Source organism: Aulostomus chinensis, chromosome 6, assembly GCF_037954235.1.
Source record: "Aulostomus chinensis isolate RoL2024-O1b breed Wild chromosome 6, RoL_Achi_v1.0, whole genome shotgun sequence".
Classification (NCBI taxonomy): Eukaryota; Metazoa; Chordata; class Actinopteri; order Syngnathiformes; family Aulostomidae; genus Aulostomus; species Aulostomus chinensis.
In genome coordinates, this window is record NC_141325.1 from 18635265 (window position 1) to 18657159 (window position 21895).

General features: G+C 39.8%; 1 protein-coding gene across 1 annotated transcript in view; it reads right to left on the reverse strand.

Annotated features, from left to right (window-relative positions):
- mapk1 (mitogen-activated protein kinase 1) overlaps positions 1–21895 on the reverse strand; it is a 47231-nt gene that overhangs the window by 10477 nt on the left and 14859 nt on the right. The window contains exon 2 of the mRNA XM_086206925.1: positions 3011–3193. Coding sequence (XP_086063051.1) covers positions 3011–3193 — 183 coding nt within the window. The remainder of the gene's footprint in view (positions 1–3010; positions 3194–21895) is intronic.

Consider the following 21895-nt stretch of genomic DNA (forward strand, 5'->3'; position numbering starts at 1 on the left):
TCTTCAGTTTGTCTCTTCATCCAAACAACAATGCTCTAAGTGTAGCTACCCCTGTGAAACTACCCTTCAGGAGTCTTAAGGAGGAGTTTATGGTGACCAGAGAAAGAGAGGTGCTGCTGTAAAGACACTCCTGTGACATCAAGGTCTCCTAAGTAGGCATAGAAGTCAGAACTGGCAGGAAGTGGAAGGCCCAAGAGGCAGCTGACCAGGCTGAATCATGTCCGCAACACAGTGAGCTAATGGGGGCAGTAGCATCAGGACAAGCAGGACTTAGGAGCATCCAAGACCTCGCTCCAACAGGGCCAAGGGCAAGGAAAGGCAGCAGATGATCCATGAAGAGGTTCGCACAGGGGTGGAGGAAGCTCACTGTAGTATGATAGTAGGAGAAGCCATTTTTGACAGAAGTTGAGTAATAAATCCCAAACCCAAAGTAAGTTTCAATTCAGTAGAAAGCCTGATTCTCAGTTTGTCTCATCCAGCCAGGAAAACTCTACAGCCGCTTTTATTTATTTTTGTGTACCGCCCTCCTAATCCTTACTCTGAATTCTTAACTGAATTCTCAGAGTTTTTATCCAGTTTAGTTCTGAAAACAGATAGTCATTATTGTAGGTGATTTCAATAAGGGCGGCACAGTGGTGCAGTGGTTAGCACTGTTGCCTCACAATAAAAAGGTTCCAGATTCGAGCCCCGGCTCGAGTACTGGGTCTTTCTGTGTAGAGTTTGCATGTTCTCTCTGTCTGCGTGGGTTCTCTCCAGGTACTCCAGCTTCCTCCCACAGTCCAAAGACATGCAAGAGGGGACCAGGCTAATTGATACTCTCAACTGACCATAGGCGTGACTGTGTGTGTGACTGGTTGTCTGTCTCTATGTGATGGACCTGCGACGGACTGGCGACCCGTCCAGGGTGCATCCTGCCTCTCACCGAAGGCTGCTGGGATAGGCTCCACCCCTTCGCAACCTTGAACAGGATAAGCGGTAGAAAATGGATGGATAGACTACAATATTCATGTGGATTTTGATAACGACAGTCTGGGTACTGCATTTATGTCTCTTCTAGACTCAGTTGTTTTCCATCAGTCCGTTCATGAACCTACTCACTGTCACAACCACAACCTAAACCTCGTCCTAACATATGGAATTAAAGCTGAACATCTAGTTGAATTTCCACAGAATGCTCTTTTATCAGACCATCAATTAATCACTTTTGCATTTGTACTTATTGACTACACTCCACTAAGGAAAATTGTAGTCTCCAGACGTTTGTCTGATCAGGCCGTAACTAGATTTACGGAAGCGATTCCATTGGCACTAAATTCAGTGTCATGTCCCATAATAACAGAGGATGCTGTTGTCAACCTTCAAAATTGATCATTTTATCGATAGTGCAGCAGGCACCTTACCAACAACTTTGGACTCTATTGCCACACTAAAAAAGAAAACAATGACTCCAAGGAAACAAGCACCTTGATACAATTCCGAAACCAGACAGCTTAAACAAAAACCTCAGAAACTGGAGAGAATATGGCCTCTTCCAAACTGGAGGAGTCACATATACAGTAGTCTGGCAGGATACCCTTAAAACCTATAGGAAAGCCCTTCATAAAATTAGAGAAGCCTACTACTCGGCACTAATTGAGGAACACAAAAACAACGCCAGGTTCCTGCCTGATCCTTCTTCAGTACTGTAGCCAGACTGACAGAGAGCCACAGCTCTATTGAACCAAGTATTGCTATTTACCTGGGTAGCAAAGATTTCATGGGCTTCTTTATGACAAAATTCTACGTACGTGCCGAGGGTCACTGCAGAGGTCATCAGAAATGGGATCCCCTGCAGTAGACACCAGCAACCTACAAGGCAGAACGTCACCTTCATTAAAAGCTGGGGAGAAATCACAACAGCACCTGAATCAGCTAGGGAAGCTGCTTGCATCAGCATGGGACTGGCAGCTAAGAGTCAACTTAGGGAGACAGCTCAAATTCCCAGAAAACATCGCAGTGACCACCCTCAGGCCGGACATTGTCCTGGTGTCGGAAATAACTGGACAAGTGGTCCTGCTTGGCCTTCTTCTTTTGAGAGGAACATAACATTACGAACGTGATCAAATAAAATGGAAAATGTGCAAATTAAGATACAGCCAAACAATATCCCTGTAATTTAAACCATAATACATCCTGTAACTTAAACCATAATACATGTTTAATAAAATAAAAAGATGTTGCTACTCAGTATGTGTGTGTGCTCCATTGTGTAATGTTGCTGTCTAACTGATGTATGTTAGTCATGTGTCAAAGCAGACACCCTTATCTTCTATGTATGATCTCTACATACAGTGGTAGGTGAGTGATGACATTCTGGAAAAACAACAACAAAAACACAAACTAAACTGTTTGGTACATCATTACTCCCAGAGCACCTCTTCTTCTCTGCTACCTTTGCAGATCCTTCTGCCAGCTTGCTGTTGCCATCTCAATGATCGATGAGAAGACAGCAGTTGTTGAAATCAATAGATATCCGGAGCTTTATGACTCATTATCCTCTCATTAAAGATGTTTGGTTTTATCTCTGTCCTCTTTTGTGCTGTAGCGCAATGTGTCCCATTGGTGACAGGGGCATCACCTGATTATTGTCACATGACAAGATGCAATGCTACAGCATCAGTCAGAAATAACCAGATTGTGCATTGAATGAGAAAAACTTTTTAAAAAAAAATAAAGTAATGATCAGAATACAGTCAAATGCAACAAAGTAAAAGTAGAGTTCTGTCATCACAGATAGACAAGTAAAAGAAAAAAGCATATTGCATTAAAACTATTCTTATAAGCACAATTTATCCACAAGCTTACTCAATTCTAACAGTAAATGTAGCTGGTTTCCAGCCACATCTGACTCTAAGTATATTGACTGGAAAGATTAATTAAACAGTCAAGGCTCATAAATGAAGTTGAATATACAGCACATAATGGCGACACCTAACCTGAGTGTAAAAGTAAGAAATCTCTTTAAGGATACACGTCCTTCATCTGGTCGATGGTTGGTGTACGGATGATGTCATTGATGCCAATAATGTTCTCATGTTTGAAGCGCAGAAGGATTTTAATCTCTCTCAGGGTGCGTTGGCAGTACGTCTGGTGCTCAAACGGGCTGATTTTCTTAATGGCCACACGGATCTTGTTGTCCCGGTCGTAGGCAGAGCTAGATTATTTAAAAACATAAAACAACAATTGTTAGACACAGATGTGAAGGAATACAATTAAAGAAACAGATAAGTGTTTATTTTAGGTCAAACATGATTCATGATGTTTAATTCCAGATAACCTTTGAAATAAAAAGTGACATTACATATTACTTCTTAATTTGTATAAATACTAGGGATGCACAGTTCAGCAAGCCCAGCATTTGACTTTTATTGTGGTTATTGAGTCACCATTTGAGTTCGTTTAATACATCAAGTAGAAAAACATCCCAAGCAAATGACAGGAAAAACACAGATACTCAGACTTATCACAAATGATTAGGTAGCATTAAAGAACTCTGTGTCTTGCTGTCATTTATAGATGCCGTTTTGCTCGTACCTGTATTTTTTCTACACTTTCTCACTGAGGGTGGAACTTATGAGACATCTCTGTGTGTGTACTTAACAGTCCTTAATTCTACAATTTACAATTCTACAATTTCATTTAAAAGCCTGGAAAAAGAAAATCCAGATTCCAGGCTTTTAAAGACCAAAGTACCGAACCTAACTTTAGGTCTAACCTATCTATGGACCATCTACAGACATGTCAATCAACTTTCACCACACATGTAGTCAGTAAAAGTAGTAATCAGAATCTTTCTAAAAAGATGGCATTTATTTCTACATAGGAGTCCTAGATACATAATGTGTGGGTCAGTACTAGGCTACATTATTCACGGCAGGCAGACTTGAAGAGACCAGATCAGTAGGTGGCGGTAATACACCTATTTCCTTGTAGCTGTTTGGAGTTGTCCTAATTAGTTATTTTAGGTAGGGCTGTATGATTAATTAGAAGAGTCAAGATCTCAAATTTATACCTCTTGCAATCTTATTTTGGAATGACAATGATCTTGCCGTATTTTCATTATAGGCATCACCTACTCAAAAACAAGCACTCCTTTTTCCCCTCAAGAAAGGTCAACAGAACACTTAAGTTAGGATCCAGAGCAGGAGAGACTGAAAGACAATGGTTTGTTGCAAAATACACTTGACAGATGAAATATCACATGAACGGTTGTTTCACTCTGATAGTCCTCAACCATTCTGATATATTTTAAACTTCCCACACTGGAGCCTAATCAGCCTCTTTAAAACTTTGCCTCAAAAAACATACAACTATTTTTAGAATAATTATTTTTAGAATACATGCAATCATTGAACCAACAATTCAATGAATAATAAATAAAATCAAACATTTTCAAGTCTATTACAGGACACATTTTCAGGATCTCACACTTTTTTTCAAATTACTGTGAATTTGGTGCCTTAAATAAAATTGCAAAATCTAGCAATATTACTTCCTTTAGCTCTGGAGCTACATCATGTACATTTTGGCAATAGCGATTATATTTTTGCACATTACAAACAACAGAAATGACTGAAAATATGCACATAGTGGGACAAAATGAGAAAATCAGTTGCTATAGTGATGGGGGTGGAGGGACAGAAATGTAAACACAAGTGTGCCAGCCTTCTGCGAGGGAAATATGAGTGACCTTCCTTTCCACTTATGTGTGAGGAATGTGTATGTGTGTGGGAGGAAACTGTTTTCCATGCAACTGTTCGACAGAGGTAGAGACACCAAAGTACAGAGAGGCAGAGAGCCATAAGACTTATTCATAAAAAATAAAAAAAAATCACATACAGGGCACAGACATGTTTTCAGATTTTTGAACCATCAACAGTACAGCATTCAACAATTTCTGACAGAAGCTATACATTTATCATGTTATAATAGTTACATAAGAGTGATGCAGGGAAGACATTTTTTTGTGGGTCAACCTGGAAGGTAGCATTACTACAGATTTCTCTCTACAAAAAGCCAAGAGCCACGTATCACGCCCTCTACAAGTGTAAACAGAAGTTAACATTTCAGCGCCTCAGTTTAGAAGCAGTGTATTGAGTTGTGTCCACACTAAATTTCAACATATTGACTGAGCCAAGCCCCTTAGTTCCTTCTGTTTGTGAAAGCCTTTAACAAACAAGAGGTTTGAGGAAGTATAAAGCATGCAGAGTTGAGAGTAGTATCATCAGTACGCTCGCCTAGCTGTACTGCGAGAATCATGCTTTATCACTGAAAGCTGGGCTTTAATTTGTCAGAGCTTCATTCATTCAGTTAGAACTCACAACATACATCACACAGACAAGCCACAATATTAACACATTTATACTGTCACAGGGCCTGATTGTGTCTAGAAGAGGCCTAAGTCAGTGCCCTTATTGGTATCAAATCTGAAACACTGCACTTCACTTTTAGTTGAAGGATTTTAACTTGTAACCTATGGTGTTGTGATTATAGTGGAAAAATTTGATGTAAATAAATAAGGTGCAGTTGTTTACTGATCTGTTATACTGTGACACTCTAACAAGTCCAGCTTGTTAGAAAAAAGGCATACCAAGCTATGCTCCCAGATGAATGTTAACTGTACAAGCTCTGGCTGCACTGTATCAAATTAGGCTTCAACCAGCCACATTTTTACTAACAACATCGGCCTACAGTACTTCATTCGTACTGTACATTCACTTGAATGTAGTTATAATGAAGCTATATATGAAGATGTATATAATCAATTGACTGAAATCACAGATATTTGCAGTGTCCAATTTTCCTTTAGTTCATCTGCTGGGCTTATCATTAAATATATGTGATGATGAGTACTGTAGTTTGTGGTCTCTTAAATGACACAGTGCTGTTGCTTTTCCCATTCCCTCTACTTCTGTATTGTGCTCTGAGCATGCTCAGTACAAAGGATGGAGCATGGGGAGGGAGGGGGGCACTGTTTCCAGGGAGATGAGAATACAAGGCTTTACACTGCATCCGCTGTTATGCAATAAGGCTGTTACCATGACAATGTTGAAGGGGTAAGGTTGAAGGAAGAAGAAGAAGGGGAAAAGCTCACTATGCTTGAGGGCAACACATACCAAGACTGATCACATCCAGGCATGTACATCATAATCGTACAGACCAATACTTAGAGAAAGCAGCAAAGCAGCACCAGCAACACAATCTGAAGCTTTAGGCTTAAGTTAGGAATTTGCAGACTGGGATGGAATGACATCATGTTGCCACTTCAGATCAGATCACATCAGAAATCCTTTATTAATCCCTTGTGGGAAATTATTGGATTGCAGTGCTCAATTTCACAGTAAAAAACAATATATGATAAGGGACAGAAATAGAGAATCAAGAATATAAGGAGATATATTTTGTACATATTTACATTTTTAAACTGAATGGGATATTTGTATTGCACGATTTAAACAAAAAAAGCAACTCTATAGGATTGGCTGCATCTTAGAGGGAGGAGTTAAACAGTTTGATAGCCACCAGTAGGAATAATTTCCTGTGGCGCTCAGTGGTGCAACGTGGGGGGATGAGTCTCTGGCTGAGAGTACTCTTCCTGCTAGCCAGCATGTGATAGAGGGGGTGTGAAGTGTTGTCCAAAATGGTCCTAATCTTGTACAACATCCTCCTCTCTGACACTGCTGTCAGAGAGTCCAGTTCCCCTCCTACAACATGGCTGGCTTTGCGGATAAGTTTATTAAGTCTGCCAGCATCCCTCACCTTTAGTCTGCTGCCCCAGCACACGACAGCATAGAGCAGGGGTGTCCAAACTGATCCTATAAGGGCCGTGTGGCTGCAGGTTTTCATTCCAACCGAGCAAAAGCAACACCTGATCCTACTTAAATCAACTAAGCTCTGTCCACATAGCTCATTTGTTGGATCAGGTGTTGCTTTTGCTCAGTTGAAATGAAAACCTGCAGCCACACAGATGGCGCTGGCCACTACAGACTCATAAAACATCTGCAGCATCGTCCAACAGATGCTGAAGGACCTCAGTCACCTCAGAAAATAGAGGTAACTTTGGCCCTTCTTATGACGATGTTTGTGTTTTTAGTCCAGTCCAGTTTATTGTCCAAGTACACCCCTTAGTATATGAAGTCCTCCACCATCTCGGGATGGAAACGGGGGACAATGGAGCCCTAGTTCTCCTCATGCCTACCACCAGCTCCTTGGTCTTTGCCACATTGAGCTGCAGATGGTTCTACTTGCACCAAGTGACAAAGTTGTCCACCACAGCCCTGTACTCAGTCTCTTCACCCTTGTTGATACACCGCAGAGTCATCAGAAAATTTCTTAAGGTGGCGGGTCTCGGTGCAGTAGCTGAGAACTTCGATGGAATATGATTAAAAAAAAGGATCTGGAGGGTTCATATTTCCCTTCTTTTGTCTGAAGCAAATTACTTACAAACGATGTCCTCATGCAACTCATGTTTGAGATGTGATACGACTGCATGAAATATCCAGAAAAAAAAAAAATCTAACTGCAATTATTTTGACTGACATTGAGATTGAAATTTTCAGGATTTAATTGATAGAATGTCCAGACACCATATCTCTGAAGCACCACAATAGTCATTTTAAAAGTATTTTGACACATATAGACCTTTAACAAAGATTGTGCCTTCCTGCAATTTGATAATTTAATCAGGCCATATTGTGATTTAAATTAAATTTGATTATGTGCAAAACCCTGTGATGTTATTACAGTATAAAATGTAAACCAGTGATAATATAAACTTTTGGCACCATCTCACCTCATGTTTAGGTTTAATGTTCAGTCATCTTTCCAATGAAAGGATTGACTGAACAATCAAATTATTTTGAAAATGTAAGGATCGATTGTTGAAAATGTAACTACTCATTTAGTTTCAAATGACTGCATAAACGATTGTCCCAGTTATCTGCAATATCCAGGGTTTTGAAAAAAACAAAAACAAAACACCAGCTACACAGCAGATCCCTGGTGGAATACTCACTGCCATCATTTGATGTCGATGGACATCTACAAACAAATATATAACATTAATTATACAATGCACAACATAACCCACTCTCCCCCACATGTGAGTGCATGTGTCCCTGGTACAGGGCCCCCTCGTTAAGGCCAGACACCTCTCAGACACTGGGCAGATCCCAAACACTGCACACGTACACACGTATACACACACACACACACACACACGATCCCAGTCAGCTGGCCCCAGGTAGCCCTGTACCATGTCCACCACTATTGTTCCAGCAACACAGCTTCCAACCTGGGCAGCATGCACAGACGAGACAAATGGCAAGTCTAGCCCTCGCAGCTCAACAGGAGGCAGGGTATGAAATTAAGAAAATATTTTGGGAACGATTTTGGCCCCCATGTTTAAAAAAAAGTGGGTCATTTTTAAAATGATTGGGAGCCATTGTAATTAGAGCTTGGTTATTTTTAGGGCCCGGCCAATTTAATCCGCCGATGATAGCCGTTATAAAATGATCGGTAATCAGCCAAAAGTTGGCCAACTGACGGCCATGTTAACACGTAATTTTATTCTCTCATGTCGCACTCAACAGTAACCTCAGAGTGAGAGTGAAGTAGTGTACTGTAATGAAAAGCCAACAGCACATACTAGACTAAATTGATATTATCAGTCGAGCATGACATGATATGTTAGCAAGCAGAAGAAAGTTAGGTTAACCGACCTTAAATATTTGCTACCTTGTTAAACTATTTAACCGAGTTAGTCCCAGCATCATGAATGATGTAACAGTAACATTACAGTACCTCAAAGTCATATTACGCTCACTCATGCCACTGCATGCTACCAGACTAGATAAGACTGGATAATGCTTTCTCACTGTGGGCCAGTCGAGTTTCCAGTTCAAAATTGTTGCTGGCAGGGTACATCAAGATGTGTAAATGTTTGGGATAACTGTCTAAGACAAATGTTTCTTAGACAACGTCACGTAGTGTGGTTCTGTAACCTTCATCACACGCTTGAATCCTACATTTTCAGCAACGGGGTAGGGGCGCGTATCTTTCCATATAAAAGTTTTTAGTGATTGCTTCCGTTATTTTCTTTCCTCGTGTCGAGTTAATGGGTAGTTGAAGACTTTCCTTGAGTTTCCTTTGTTGTGGTCCGGACGGCTCATTCGTCACATTTGGGTGATGTCGCGACATGTGGTTGCAGAGATTAGTCGTATTCCCACGGTACTTTACTTCGAGCTGAAAAAGCTTGTAAATTGCTTTGCTTTTGTCAAGCACATTTTTCCCCAAGACTGTTTCTAAATCCGAAATGCTGCCATATATTGGATTTGAGACGATCTGGCGTTTTTAAAAAGGCTTTGTTATTGCTAGTGTCCAGAGTTTCTGTCGCCATTTTGTATGTTTTGCTCTGCACTCATAACACGACTCGTGGGATAAAAGTTCATTGCAGGAGAAGAAACAATGAATATTGTTAAAAAAAACAATCGATATTTGGACATAAGAATCGATATTCGGGTATTGAATGGAGAATTGATCCAGAATTGGTGAATCAATTTTTTGAACTCAAGCCTACTGTGAAGTTTTTGTTTGGGCTGCTGTTGCCACTGTTTGCTTGTGACTTGAGTGAACTGTGATTTTATCTGTCTGCAGTGGATTAATTTTGTGTAGCTCTGCTGTACCTGCAGTGTTAGTTAAAAGGTCCAGACTCACACCGCTCATCAACTAAGCCAAGCGAGTTTCTGTGTAGCACAGAGAAATACTGCTCCTTCCCTACAATTGTCAGAATACTGCTGCTCAACATTTCTACCTCTGTCTTTTCATAAACATATACACACACACTCACATGCACACAAACACATTCAAGCACCCGAGTGCCAGAGAGTTTAAACCTCCCGCTCAGTTGTTCTCCTTTGTTAGAGTCACATGTTACTGGTGAGCCACCACTACACTCTGCAGCCCTCCTTCCGGCTGACACTAACGTGACATGACTGTAACGAGTCACGCCCGCCATCTTGTTCCACCTCACCTCAGGCATCCACACGCACACATGCAACCACCCACACACACCCACACACTGCTTGCTTTGCCATACTTGCTTGTGATCTGTAGTTAGCAGTTGTAGCTTTTGATAGGACTTATCACACAGAAGTGATATTGATTGGAGACTGGTTTTGCTAATGTTAATAAATCCTGCTGTATTTTAAAAAGAAGTTTTCCTAGCGTTTTTGTTTGTATATTGTGATAAAAGCTGGTTGACAAGAGTCAGTGCCAAACTCCATTCCTTCTCTGTTCACTCAAGAAATATCAACATTTCCCCAAATATTGACAATTCTGGATGAATACCTTTTGAGACCGCATTCACACTTTGGTTATTGGTCCAGATATTCTAGTGGTGCCCTGTTTATTATTAATTTAAATGAATATGCTTTATTAATTTAAATAAGAATTAATATCAATCTTTGATAAATATTAACTATTAATAATCACCAAATTTCAGTTCTGCACTGCACAACAATGGCATTACCCTGGCCCCCAGCAATACCGTAAGGAACCCAGATGTTATCCTTGATCAGGAGTTGTCTTTCAACTCCCACATCAAACAAATCTGCAGGACTACCTTCTTTCACCTACGTAACATAGGCTAAGATCAGACACATTCTGTCTCAAAAAGATACAGGAAAAAAAAGGAAAATTATGTTTGCACATTTGGTCACTTAATGCTCTACCACCAAGAACTTTGAAAGTTTTGGCTGCATTTTCATCAAGATACACTCCCTGTTTATATAATACACTGACTACAATGGCCATGTTTAACCATATTGTCAAAACCAGCAATGCAACGAAATTTGATGGTACCCACCTTTCCTTTCCATGCATTTTGCAAAAACGACTAAGATCCTTGCTATGCTATGTGGCATGTGTTCATATGCTTTATTTCAGCTTCACATTAGGCTCTGAAAGTCAGTGGGTTTACATGCACAATTGCAGCTCTAGCCATCTAATTATGCTGCTGTCAGTATCTCAGTCTACATGAATTGGGAAGAATCAATTCATTCACCCAATTATGTCTGCCTCCAGAATGGTGGCGCCATGCCACCTTACACCGAGTTACAGTCCAACTTTCTTCCAGTTCACCTTTTTGGTCACACGCCAAAATAATTTTACCAGTGGCAAGCAGTGTGTGCTCTGAACTGCTGACTTAAATCTGAAACTATTAATCAGAAATGGACAGCTCCTTAACCATAGACAGTAAGTTTGTATCTTAGTTCAAAATGGCTGGTTTTCATTCATTCACCCAATTATGTCTGCCTCCAGAATGGTGGCGCCATGCCACCTTACACCGAGTTACATTCCAACTTTCTTCCAGTTCACCTTTTTGGTCACACGCCAAAATAATTTTACCAGTGGCAAGCAGTGTGTGCTCTGAACTGCTGACTTAAATCTGAAACTATTAATCAGAAATGGACAGCTCCTTAACCATAGACAGTAAGTTTGTATCTTAGTTCAAAATGGCTGGTTTTTCATAATAACAATAAATAAGGATTTAAATTTATATAGCACCTTTCAAAACACCCAAGGACGCTTAACAATAACACAGAAAACAACAAGACAACAAATTAACAGGCGAAGGCCTGGGAGAACAAGTGCCTCTTCAACAAGGATTTAAAGGATTCCAGGGTTTGGGCCTGGCAGAGATGTACTGAGAGCAAGTTCCCTGTAGTTTGCCAGCCATGTTCGCGATCTGACTTCCAGGTTTAGCACCACATGGATCCTATGGAACACATGCATAATGCCATGCTGATTACCAAACAATTGTAGCATGCATGTTTGAGTAGTTTGACTTTCAGTCACACTATCTAGACATGTCCAACTTTTTATTTGGAAAAAAAACACATTTACATATACTTTAAAATTCCAGTTTTAGTTGGAGTAACACAATATTTCGATGTTTTCTCTCATCATGTTAACTTGCAAAGGATACTTACAAGTTTACACCAAATTTGCTCATCATGAAAAATCAAACACCTTCTCAGGAGTAAAAGAGCAGATCTGTGATTTTGCTTTTCAAGTTCAATAAATTTCTAGATTAAAATGATTATTTAGGCCAGACATCTTCAATGTTCTAATTCTGAGTGGATTGCTGTTCAAATAATACTTTTCATTGTGATTTTGACATTGTTGCGATGCAATGAGTCAAGATTCTCTTCTTTCTGTACTGCATGCAGCACTCTGTGTCCGTCTACTCCAATGGCTGCTCCGCTTTAATTCAATCAACATCCTGTCAGTGTTATTTTTCGCTCAACCTAATTCTGATTGTGGGCAGAGTAGTGTAATGTGGGTTGGAAAAATAAGATATCTGGTCAATCAGCGAGTCTGGTTCAAAATTGACTGAACAGATAAGCCAGTTTCACTAGCACCTAGTAGCCTAGACTTGACATAAAAAATGTCACAACAGCCTTCGGACATGAGGCGGGGTTCACCCTGGACGGGTCACCAGTCCATCGCAGGGCCAACAAATATAGACAGAGAACCATTCACACTCACAGCTACATCTACGGTCAATTTAGAGTATCAATCAGCCTAGTCCCTACTGGCATGTTTTAGAACTGTGGGAGGAAGCCAGAGTACCCGGAGAGAACCCACAAGCATGGGAGAACATGAAAACTCTACAAAGAAAGATCCTGTGCTTGAGCCAGAGTTTGAACCTGGAACCTTCTAGTTGTGAGGCGACAGTGTTAACCACTGCACCACCATGCCGCCTTATTTGCAATAACATTATCTATTAATCTGCAGGATTTAGTGGAATCAAACCCTTGGAAACTGCTTGGACAAAGGTAGGCACTTTCAAAAAATACTTGGCAGGTAATTTGATCAACTCTATGCTTATCATGGCTTCAACCAGTCAGGTTGGTGCTCTTTGCTACTTTTTAAAAGAAGAAATACTCTCCAGTTCTGACATAACTGATACTATTGCAGTATCTAACCTCTTCAGGAGCTGCCATTGTTGTTTTGAGCCTACAGCATGAATGCTGTCAAACCTAAGCCACACCCCTGTCTCTTTTAAGGACAGTGACTGGCCGCACCGCTTTTGGTGAAGACACAGGCACGTAACTTGGAGCCTGGCAAGATGGATTATCCTGTGATCTTGAGAATCCAGCTGCAGAGTCAGATAAGATTTACTGCAGATCCTGAAAACAGTTGGGCCTATTAGCTCTGAGGTGCAAACCAAACACTTCAACTATGGTATCTTTCAAATTTTTCACTGTCACTGTTAACTTCAGCGTAGCATTCTTTAGGCAGACATGGTATTAAACAGTTATTGATGAGGCACAATTCCATGTACCAGTATTTGTTTAAAAACAAACATTGTCCAATCTTACGACATTTTTAACCTATTTTACGAAAGCAGGCTTTCACAAATAAACAGTAATAGTGCTCTATTGCGTTTTGTGCAACTTGGTTTCATAACGAGCTTAATAGAGACCACAAAAAACACCCCATCAAACTAAATACAGATGTGCTTCCATTATCAACTTAATAAAGACAATTAAAGCTTTTGTGGTTCACATTTGTTCACTGTCCATTATATTTAGTCTGCCAATTTATCTGGCACAAAAAATCAAAAGTAAACTTGGTTACAAAAAGTGCAGCAACAACACAAGCTGAATTACTGTACATAGCAAAAAGAGAAATCTTGATATAAAATGGAATTTTTAAATAACAGCTGTGTCCCATTCAAGAGAAGACTTCAATGGCCCATTTGTACATCTTTAAATGGTGTCAACAACATCAAAGTCAAAGATGGTTTCTTTTACAGCGAGCATTTAGGTAAACACAGATTTGACTGTCCATGAGCAGTGACAGCCGTGTACCACACACAGGCAAATCCTTAATGAAATCTTATCCAGCAGGCCAACAGGCCTCTGACAGAAAGCCCCGTATTAGCATAGTTTTTTTCTTTTTATTCCTCTGCCTACAAGAATTCTGCCTCTCCCGTATGTCATCATTGTACACTATCCAGCTCTGAGGCGCAAACCAAACACTTACACTGTGGTATCTCTGCTTGAGCTCATTATCAGCAAGGTCACAGATTTCAGGACCAGTTGATTCTCCACAGACATTCATCCATTAAATGTATATTTTACACGAGGTGTACATCCTGCCACTTGCATCAAGAACCCCTTGGATCCCTTATTGAAGATAACTTTTATACAGAAATATGAATATAAACAACCATGAGTTCTTCTTGACCAATGAAGTTTGTCTGGATTGCTTTGTAATATCACATCATTGAATGCACGTCTTGTGCATATTGCTACTGCAATTCAACAAATATACCATAACCATTTGTAAAATATCTCAGAATAAATCTTATTACTTTATAGGTAAGAGTATATTTTTTGAATCTCTATATACATTATTTATCATTTTAATTTGTTTTGTTTGAACTCTGCACCAGTTTGGATAACCAATTCAAAATCACTAAGGCTGAAAAGTCATTTTAAATCAATCAAAATCTGATAATTTTATTTAACATCAGTTGTGCAGAAATGCAAGAAATAACTTAATTTGTTAAGAAATTTAATTGCCAACTTTTTTGACAATCATCATCATTATTTTTCATTTTTATTCAAAATGTCAAAAAATTGCTAGTTTCAGCTATAAAAGATTTTCCACTTTTGTCATTTTTTGAAAGGTAAGGGTCTCAGGTTTTGTCATCTCAAAAAATACATAAGTGTCAAGGAGCAGCTTGGATTCCAGGCCATATTTTCACTATGCAGAATCATTTGTTTATTACACATAGGATTCATCTTCGTAACAATGTATTTTGAAGTGGTTCTAGACCAACTGCATTATGTGGATTGGATCAGGACTTGGTATCAGCAGATACCAAATTTAAAATAACTGATTAATATTGGGTGCAAAAACCTTTTTACATTTTACTACAACTGGGAGCAGTAAAGGCAGTAAATGAGTCATTCCAATTACATCAATCAACGTATCCATCTCTCCATCAATCATCTACCAATCCATCTCCATACATTTGATAAACTGGAGGGAAACTTGACCCCATCTGCTTGCTGACATTCCCTTAATGACATGTAAAGTACAATAGACATTAGCAATTTATACTGGTATTTTCTGATTAGCTGAATGACCCAAGTCCCGCAGACCTCCAAATACAAAGAACACTTGGCAAACCTATTTGTTTTATATATATATATATATATATATATATATATATATATATATATATATATATATATATATATATATATATATATATATATATATGTGGTTTCTCATTTTACAACAGGTGAGGCCACAGTGGTTAAGCACACACAAAAAAAACCTATACAAGATAATGTGGGCCTCACAATTTTTTGTGAGGTAAATTTAACATATTTGCTTTGTGAGCACATTAGAGCTACTTCATTTAAGGGATGAGACATACACGTTTGTATTCACAGAGGCACTTGTGTGAGGCTGCTTTGAATCCAACCTTTACATCTGTACATACACATTGGATATACGTCCATGAGATACAGTCAAGTGGCCTTCATTTATAGCATCTTCTCTGGCTTAGCAACACTCTAGCCTTTTGACAATTTTGCCTCATTTATTTATTCATTCATTTCATGTACAGTAATGACAGAGGCTGCAACGCAAGATACTAATCTGCTTATCAGGTGTAATCTGGGGCTCACTTTCTACATTACACAATTAAATATTACTGGCCACTTCTGCAAAATCTACTTTGCAAGAAATCATAATTTACATGTAATAGGAATGTCTGGTTCCCATGAACACCAGTTTCAAGCAACAAGCAGCACTGCACATGAACATTTCACAAGCCCATTGAGCCAGAAGTCACTGTGCTCATCTTGACAGGCATAATCACTGAAATTACATCTCAGTCTGAACTGCACAACAGGATTTCAAAGTGTCAATGCACTCATTCTCTCCGTCCCTCTCCCATTGGCTAAGGAGTAGTGATACTGATGTCAGAGGGGTTGCCATGGAGATGAGCACCACAGTGGCATTTCAAGAGGATGGCTCATGGCAGAATGAGGTAGAGCATCAGGGATGGCTAAGAATGAGGCGGGTCAAGGAGTTGAGTTCAAGATTAACAGCAGCCAAGTCTCATCAGGAGTGACAAAATATGAACTTTTGGACTTAGGGTTCAGAATGATTCACCAAACATATAAATGTAGCAAAAATTAGACCAATAGTTGTTGGATTAAATAGAATCCAATGCAAATCAGTAAACTGCATTATTTCTCAAGATAAAAAAAGAAAGCAAAAACTAAATACAATTTCTGGATTAGTTGGCCTACACACACACAAATCCTGAAGTTAACAGATATGGTATGCATAGACCTTGTGTCAGTTAACACAGTGATTGCCATGTTACTAGGGACACATACCGAGAACCAGTATTTTTTGGCCCTGGTTCCCAATTGAGTCAGTACAGGAGTAGCGCTAAGATTTTGGACAAATGAAACTTCTAACGGTATTTTTATACAGCTAACATCGCATCATAATGACACTGCTGCCATTGACAAAAGGTGATGATGTAGCGCCTGCTTGGCTCTAGTCATCATGTCAGCCTTGAAAGCCAGATGGGCAAAGGTATGGGCTAACCTTAAAAAAAATGGCTCAATGCAATATTTGTCCCAAAGCAGTTGAGGACAAGGGGGGAAACACCAGCAACTTAATGAAACACTTAGGAACTCATGGAATAAAGCTGAAGGAGAGCGGTGTTTTTGAGTGCTTATTAAGCCAAGAAGCTAATGCGAACGCTGTGCCCTCAGGGCTACTTCCCAGCATAATCTCCAACACTGCTTTGACAACAGCAATTCCTGGTATACTTGTTAAGTTTGTAGTTATTAACTCCACAAGTATAAATCACCATTACCTCTCTAATTGTAAATAACATTTATCCTTAAGGGAATGTGAACCAAGAAGTAGCCTCTACAAGTCCGCTAATGCAGAGATCCCCAATTACCATCATCAAACAAGGGCAAATGAAGATGACTGCAGAAAAAAAAGAATGTCACAGGGCTGTTACCAAGTTTATTGTAAAGGATCTACAGTCCTTCACTACAGTGCAGTCCAAGTGGTTTAGGTCAGCGTTTTTTAGAGTGGGGGCCGTGGCACTAGGGGGGCCTCAGTAAATCAGGGGGAACATAAAAAATAAATAAATAAATTTAAAAAATTGAATCTAATTTTTTTTAATCATTATCATAAAATATATTATATTTTTTAAATCATCGTTATAAAATATAATTCATAATATTATATCATATCAAAATGTTATGCGGCACAGAGGTGCAGTGGTCAGCAGCACTGTTGCCTCACAGCAAGAAGGTTCTGGGTTCGAGTCCCGGTTCGGGCCCGGGATCTTTCTGTGTGGAGTTTGCATGTTCTCCCTGTACCTGCGTGGGTTCTCTCTGGGTACTCCGGCTTACCCACAGTCCAAAGATATGCAAATGGCAACTAAGCTGATTGAATACTCCAATTGAATACTCCAAATTGACCATAGGTATGACTGAGTGTAAATGGTTGTTTGTCTATATTTGTTGGCCCTGCGATGGACTGGCGACCCATCCATTATGTATCCCGCCTCTCACCCGAAAGCCGCTGGGATAGGCTCCAGCCACCCGCCACCCTTAACAGGACAAGCGGAAGAAAATGGATGGATGGATCAAAATGTTATTTGTGATGCTCATCTTTCCAGTTGCTTTCCAGTCAAATCATCATTCATGACGTCATTAAGTCGTGTGTAGACTTGGCGGTTTGCTCCATTTATCAAGCTGCTTTGCTCCTCAAGCTAGCATAGCTATCTAAAATGGACAAGTTTTTGACAAGAAAGACTGAAGGAAAGGACCAACATGTCATAATACAAGGGCCGTAGCAATACACTAATCTCACGATACGATACACGATATTCAGCTCACGATACGATTAATATCTCAATATTCAGCTCATGATAAAATTCAATACTTACATCCTTTTCTGAAAGATTTTAAAGGGACAAAGTGATTTTGGTGACATCTTGTGAGTGTTCCATTTACTTGGATTGAATTAATTAAACTGAAAGCATCAATTACACAATATATGGCTCTGACTGGCAGCTTGCAAATGCTGGACAAAATGAATCAAAGATGTGGTGAGAAAATTAGTTTCATTTATTGAAACTGAGTGCAAATTGTAGCTTTCAAGCTTTTGAAAAGTAAAGTGAACAATGGAGAGTTACAGTGCAGCAAGTGGCCTTCTTTGGCAGCTTTTTTAGCTTGATACTGAACATATGAGGTAGGTAGCCACCAGGTTAACTAAAAATAAATCATGGCAGCCAATAATTCAATTCACGGCTGACAATAGCATTGCTGGGGCTCCATCACGTTCACCATGTGCCTAAAGCCGGTGTTTTCCACCACCGAATATGGTCTCAGATCCTGACAAATAAAGTAGGCAATGGACTCCGTAATTTTCTGCAACCTCGGTGAAGAAAATGGGAACTTGTGGCAACAACCGCCGTCACTGTCCAGCGTGGTTTGTTTCGGGTCGCGCCGCAGCTTCTTTGGCTCGGTCTCAGTTGGCATTTCCTTGTCCAGGTGATGACGTTTTAGGTGGGCTCGCAGGTTGTTGGTATTTCCAGAGTACTGAACGTTTGTGTGACACAGTTTGCAAAACGCCATACTTTTGTCTCAATCGTTGCTTTCCTTTTTGTTTTTGAACCAAAAAATGCTCCCAGACATCTGTTTGAAAATGCAGGCACTGGATTTATACTCGCCACCATTCTCCTGAATCTCTCAGCTCGAACCGGATGAGAAAGGCATCGGCGTCTGGGTAACTAGAAATGCTCTACAGCGACACTAGGGGCTGGCAGCCCAAATTGCTCTTCCTGCAAAGTGCGGAACACTGGGAATTTGAATGGGGCTTAATGTATTAGTACTTGCGCCTAAAAAAACGATACTCGGGGGAAACAAAATATAAATATATATCACAGAATCGATAAAATTGCTCAGCCCTACATAATACAGTGACAAAAACATGTTGTCAGTGATATTCTTCTGCTTAACAAATGTAATAATTATTGAATAGTGAATACAAGTAAGAAAATCATTCTAAGTGTGGATGTTTCTTCATATATTTTGTAGCATTGTCAGTAGGTTTGCAAAGGGGGTACCCAGCCAGAAGCTATTACTGTTTGGGGGGCCATGGCATGGAAAAGTTTTGGAACCCCTGTTTAGGTAACAAAGCTGTAGCAGATGTTGGCTTAGGCTAAATTGCTAACTGCTAGACAGCATGACGAAGTTAGTGAGTGTGAGCACCTTAAGCTGTCCTGTTAACTAATTTTGTGTTGCTTTTTCCCCTGATGATTTTTAGGGAGATGACAAAAGCCCTTTACCCAGGTTACACCCCTCCTTCCAGGGAGATATTGTCAGACACCTTCATACCTGCTGGTATGAAATTGAAAAGAAAAATATAAAAGCTGAGCTTGCCAATGTGTCAAACGTGGCCGTAACCAGCGATGGGTGAACAAGAATTACACAGGATCACTATGTCACCTTCACACTCCACTATATTGATGGAGGCCGACTAAGACAGAGAGTACTATTGACCCAGGTAGTATATGATCCACAAAGTGGTCCAGTTGTGGTTGAATAAATGATGTTATTGATGTTGCTGGTGTTACACCCTTATGTGGTAATAAAAATGGTGATAAAGAAAAGGAATCTTTTAACATCTTTTTGCCATTTTATTTACACCAAATTACATTATGTAGTAATATCGATAAATATCGGTATTGATAAAGAGTATCAGTATTGGTATCGGTATCAATGAAATCCTAACGATATGCATCCCTACATGTTACTATACCTTAATCCCCTGTATATACACACAAGACACTGGTACAATAAAGGAGCAATGAACTAAAGCTGCTAGCGTACTATATGTTTTGACAACTAAACTGAGCAAAACTCCGAGTACAGCCTTGCCATTGTAGACCACTACAATGAGTGCCTGGACCACCAAAACCTTTCATCCCAGTGGACGTGTACCATACATGAAAAAATTCCCTCCAGGCACTCCTGGAATATTATATTTATGAGGCAATAACAACTGTGTACGTCGATTACCAAAATGATTTCAGTTTATCCTTCTGACCCGGTAGATGTTTGTGCCAAATTCCCTCATGGCTTTCCAGAAATATCATGTTAATGGGCATGGCACAGGGAGAGGGACAAGCAGACACCCTGAGAATATATTGCCCCTGCAGCAGTTTATCTGCTATAGCTACTATAAAAAATCTTCGTGGGTGATATTTAGTTGTTGTTGTTGTAAGGGGCGGCATAGCTCAGAGGCAGAGTGGCCATCTAGCAACCGAAGGGTTGCTGGTTAGATCTTCACTTCCCCCGGTGACCATGTCCAAATATCCTTGAGCAAGAAACTGAACCCCTGCTTGCTCTTGATGGCCCTGCGTGGGACTGGCAACCCTGGCGACCTTTAATGGTTAAGCGGAAAGAAAATAGATGGATGGATGGACATTACATTCTGTATAAATCTCACCATTTCTTCCACTTATCCAAGACAGAGTATTTTATTCCATTTCTAATTTTTGGCATCACTGTCTGCACCAGTCATCTGGTGTTTCATGGAGTCTCAGTGGTTGGCGCAGTTGTCTCACAGAAATAAAGTCTTGACTTAAGAGTCCCATTCTGTCTGTCTTTTTCAATCTCCTTGTACATTGTGCAATGACAAATAAACATTCATTGATGGGTCTGTGTGGGTTTCCTTTTGGTGCTCCAGTTTCCCTCACATCAAAAGACAAGCATCTTAGTTTAATTACCTCTGTAGGTGCTGGTAGAAGATTTGGAGTTGGTCTAAGTGCTGCATATGGCCACTCACTGCTCTGTAAAGGAGGGTTTAAATGCAGAGGACAAGTACCGCTGTACCATGTGACAATAAAGACTTCCATTTCATCATCATTAGGGCTGAGCAATTTTATTGATTCTGCGATATATATTGATATATATTTGATATATATTTGATATTTTGTTTCCCCAGAGAGTATCGAATTTTCGGCCGCGAGTATCGATGCATTAAGCTCCATTCAAATCCCCTGTGTCCTGCACTTTGCAGGAAGAGCATTTCGGTCTGCCAGCCGCATGTCCAGCATTTGCAAGCTGCCAGTCAGAGCCATATATTGTGTAATTGATGCTTTCAGTTTAATTAATTCAATCCAAGTAAATGGAACACTCACAAGATGTCACCAAAATCACGTTGTCCCTTTAAAATCTTTCAGAAAAGTATTGAATTGTATCGTTAGCTGAATATCGTGATATATATCATATCGTGAGACGAATATCGTGTATCGTATCGCGAGATTAGTGTATCACTACAGCCCTAATCATCATTGCGCATTTATCTATTTAAGAAGATTAAAAATATTCCAAAAAACAAACAACCAACAGCTACATGTACGTAATATAAGCAGACAGAATAGGTCACATCGATCCTATACTACTTTGTGTGCACAAATGCAGAAGGCAGAGCACAAAACTATGAAACTTGCCAACACTTGGTTGCTTAGCAAGTTGACTTTTTTAGCAGTCTCAAAACAATGTTTTTATCAACTGAATTGATAAACACAGTGGTACACAAGTCACATGGAAAGTTACAAGGTGGTTCTCCACAGGAACCAGCTCTTGGTTGCCATCTATGTTTCACTTGACATGAACACAGATGAAAGGCTGATGACCATATATCTTTTTAAATATAAAACCCTTTAGTCAGTCTAAACAGGAGCAACTTCAGCAGCGTTCCCCCATGATCTAACTGT